Below are 3,141 nucleotides of genomic sequence, written 5' to 3' on the forward strand. Positions count from 1 at the left end.
CTGCAAACCTGTCGTTTGTCAGTGTTAGAAATTTTTTGTCACTTGGGACCCTCCTTCGGGACCAGACTCTGTTGTGCCATGTGCCGTGTCTTTCCAAAGGAAGGACATCCATCCACCTGGCTTGAAGGCAACATCTGGGAGAGAGAAAGCTTTCTTGTCACGGGCTTCTATCTTTTATCTCTTTTAAAATGACACAGGCAAGTCTAGCCTGCATTCATCTCCTAGCAGGCACACAGGCTTCTTTCAAATCTGCTGTAAAATGGCCTGGGCTACATTTGCAGGCTGTTTAACCTGTGCTACAGAAATAGGAGCAAACCCCTTGAGAGCTGCACAACGGTAACTGGCTATTTTTCTGCTCACACAGGCAAAATGAACATTCAAGAGTATTTCGCAAGAATTTCTTACAATAAGTCCCATAAGGATGCAGACTTGCAAACCTTAACACTCATCTTCCAGCATCACATTCAGGCAATTCCTTTTGAAAACCTCAGCATGCACTGTGGGGAGACCATCGAACTGGATTTACAGTCTACTTATAATAAGATTGTGAGAAAGAAACGTGGTGGATGGTGCCTGGAAAGCAATCATCTTTTATTTTGGGCCTTGCAAGAATTAGGGTATGACGTCTGTATTCTTGGAGGAAACAGTTATGAGCCAGCAGAGAAGGCATACACTCCTGAGATAAATCATATCTTGCTGAAGGTGGTGATCAAGGGTGATCCCTACATAGTAGATGTTGGTTTTGGTGGTGCCTACCAGGCGTGGCAGCCCCTGATGTTGGTTTCTGGGAAGGACCAACCCCAGATCCCCGGCATCTTCCGCTTCATGGAAGACAACGGCACCTGGTACTTTGAGAAAGTGAAAAGGAAGCATTATATTCCTGAGCAAAGTGTCCCTCTCACTGATACTCCAGGACTGGGGAATATCAGAAAAATCTACACATTCACTCTTGAGCCACGACACATAAATGACTTTCAGGAGCTAAATGCATACCTACAAGTGTCTCCAGATAACATACTTCAGAAGAAGTCAATCTGCACTCTGCAGACCCCCGAAGGGCTTTATGCCTTAGTAGGATGGACCTTCACTGAGATAAAGTATAACTACACGGAGGACACGGACCTGCTGCAGATCACAACTCTTACAGATGAAGAAGTTGAGAAGACACTGAAAGACAAATTCAATATAGTGCTGGAGAACAAACTGGTACCAATAAACATCCGTGGGTTGCCACCGAATTTGGTGGATACAATCTAATTCAAATCTTGTGCTAGATGGGCCTTTCATTACCCAATATAACAGCTCTAAAACTAACATTAATAAAATTAAGCTGACTCTAAAGTTGAGCTAGTCAGATGAACACAAAGCTTGGTAAATTTAAATACATTACTAAATTAACTGCATATATCAATTGCATATTTTTCCTGAGCTTGTTTCTCTTTAGAAACTGAGACATTTATTACCTCTAATTAGCTCATATGGAAATTGCTTTTTAACTCTGTAACATTTTGTTCCACCTTTCTGGATCTCACTAAATTTCAGATATATTCTGTGGTAAAGGAGACCAAAATGATACAGAAAGAGAAGCTCTGTTACCATTTTACACAAAAGACCTCTAACCTGTCTTGGTATTATTTCCAATCTTCTTTTCAACAGAGTTTTACAAATTATTCACTTCCTTTAACAGTCTAAAATAGGAAGTTGAGCTGAATTTGGCTTTCAAAGACCTCATTAAGAAAAGGAAAGGTTAAGACTTTCTCAAAACAAGCTACTATTAGGTGCTGATTAGCTTCTGATGAAATTAGTTTAAAGACTTAAGTCCTATTCCCATACCAGAAATTGACTTAAAGTGAGCTATTTATACAAGGGCACTCAAAAAAACTCCAAAAGCCCTCTAAATTTGAGTGTCTGATTTTTCCAAGTGATTTTTCTGTGTCTGGAATTGAAACAATATCAATAGGAGCTGAGACAATTCAACAGCTCTTAAAAATCAGGCTTTTGGTATCAAAACTGGGAACAGACAAAGTTAGATCAACTATAATCTAAACTGCTGGGGTCTATCCTTCCTGAAATGTCAAGCAGGCAGGACAGTATTATAGACAAAACTCTTCATATTTATTACCAAGTATTCTGCACAAAAGCTACCTTCAGTAATACAACAGTTGCAAAAGAAAAGACTGAGAAGTTAGGACATCCCACCAGCGTGGTTTGACAGCATGTTACATGCACCACAACAGCCTTTTCACTTCATGGTACCTGTGGCAAGTACTGTACAGGATGTGGCATGGAAGAGGGTGACAGAAAAACCTCTGTCCTCAGCCAGGGAAAAGACTTTGATGCTTGTGTTAGTCAACAACAGACTCGCAGGGCACCTGATGTGCCTCAAACTTGTGCTTTCCCAGACACAGTCTAATGGCTCTTTGCCTTCTCAAAAGGGACCTCCGACCTTCCACCTCTGTCAAAAGAAGAGAAGACATGCTTGGCAAGGAGAGAATAAAATAAAGAGCCCTGCAGCACTTTGAAGATGCAGACGGCCAAGCTTCAGAGAGGAAATGCATTACTTTGCTCTCACGTGCAGCGTTATGCAAATAAATATTTGCCATGGTATTTGGTATGTGTAGCAGCTCCAAAATAACTGCCTGCTGCAGCTGAAGCCCTGAAGAGATTGAGAAAGTTCCTTTGTGGGCAAAGATGGGTCCTTCTGTGCGTGTGTGGAGCGTGGGAACATGCAGCCTGCCATACCTTGGCAATTTGGTGCACCCACAAGGAAGCAGATGACTGTCCTCCACTGGGAAGTGCTGGCTGGCAAAATAACAATAAGTTAATTTTAAGACGTTACAGACCCATTTGTAACTGTCTACTGTAATTATTTTGCATGGAAAACAAGTTCAGTCTGGTCTTAACCAGGGGAAAGCATAAACATCTACTAATAGAGAAGAAACAAAGTTTAATTTGCTCATGGATCAGTGAAGTCCAAAAATGTGCATTCATCTTGGGTGGACTCTGCCCTTTCTTGGGCATTTAAGATTCAGGAGTGAGGGCCAGCAGAGTTTAGAGGGAAAGACAACCTTCACAATTTGTCTCCACTCCTGGCTTTACTGACTGCTGCCTGAGTCATAAACAACACAGAAGCTGAATACA

The 3,141-nt window shown here is 41.6% G+C and overlaps 1 protein-coding gene across 1 annotated transcript; it reads left to right on the plus strand.

Moving 5' to 3' along the window:
• The first annotated feature begins 369 nt into the window (after positions 1-369).
• Positions 370-1,257, plus strand: LOC103777210 (arylamine N-acetyltransferase, liver isozyme-like). Its single transcript, XM_008944754.1, has one exon. The coding sequence runs from the start codon at positions 370-372 to the stop codon at positions 1,255-1,257; it is 888 nt and encodes a 295-aa protein (XP_008943002.1).
• Positions 1,258-3,141: the final 1,884 nt, after the last annotated feature.

The sequence above is a fragment of the Merops nubicus genome, unplaced genomic scaffold (assembly GCF_000691845.1).
Source record: "Merops nubicus isolate BGI_N331 unplaced genomic scaffold, ASM69184v1 scaffold12627, whole genome shotgun sequence".
NCBI classification, from domain to species: Eukaryota; Metazoa; Chordata; class Aves; order Coraciiformes; family Meropidae; genus Merops; species Merops nubicus.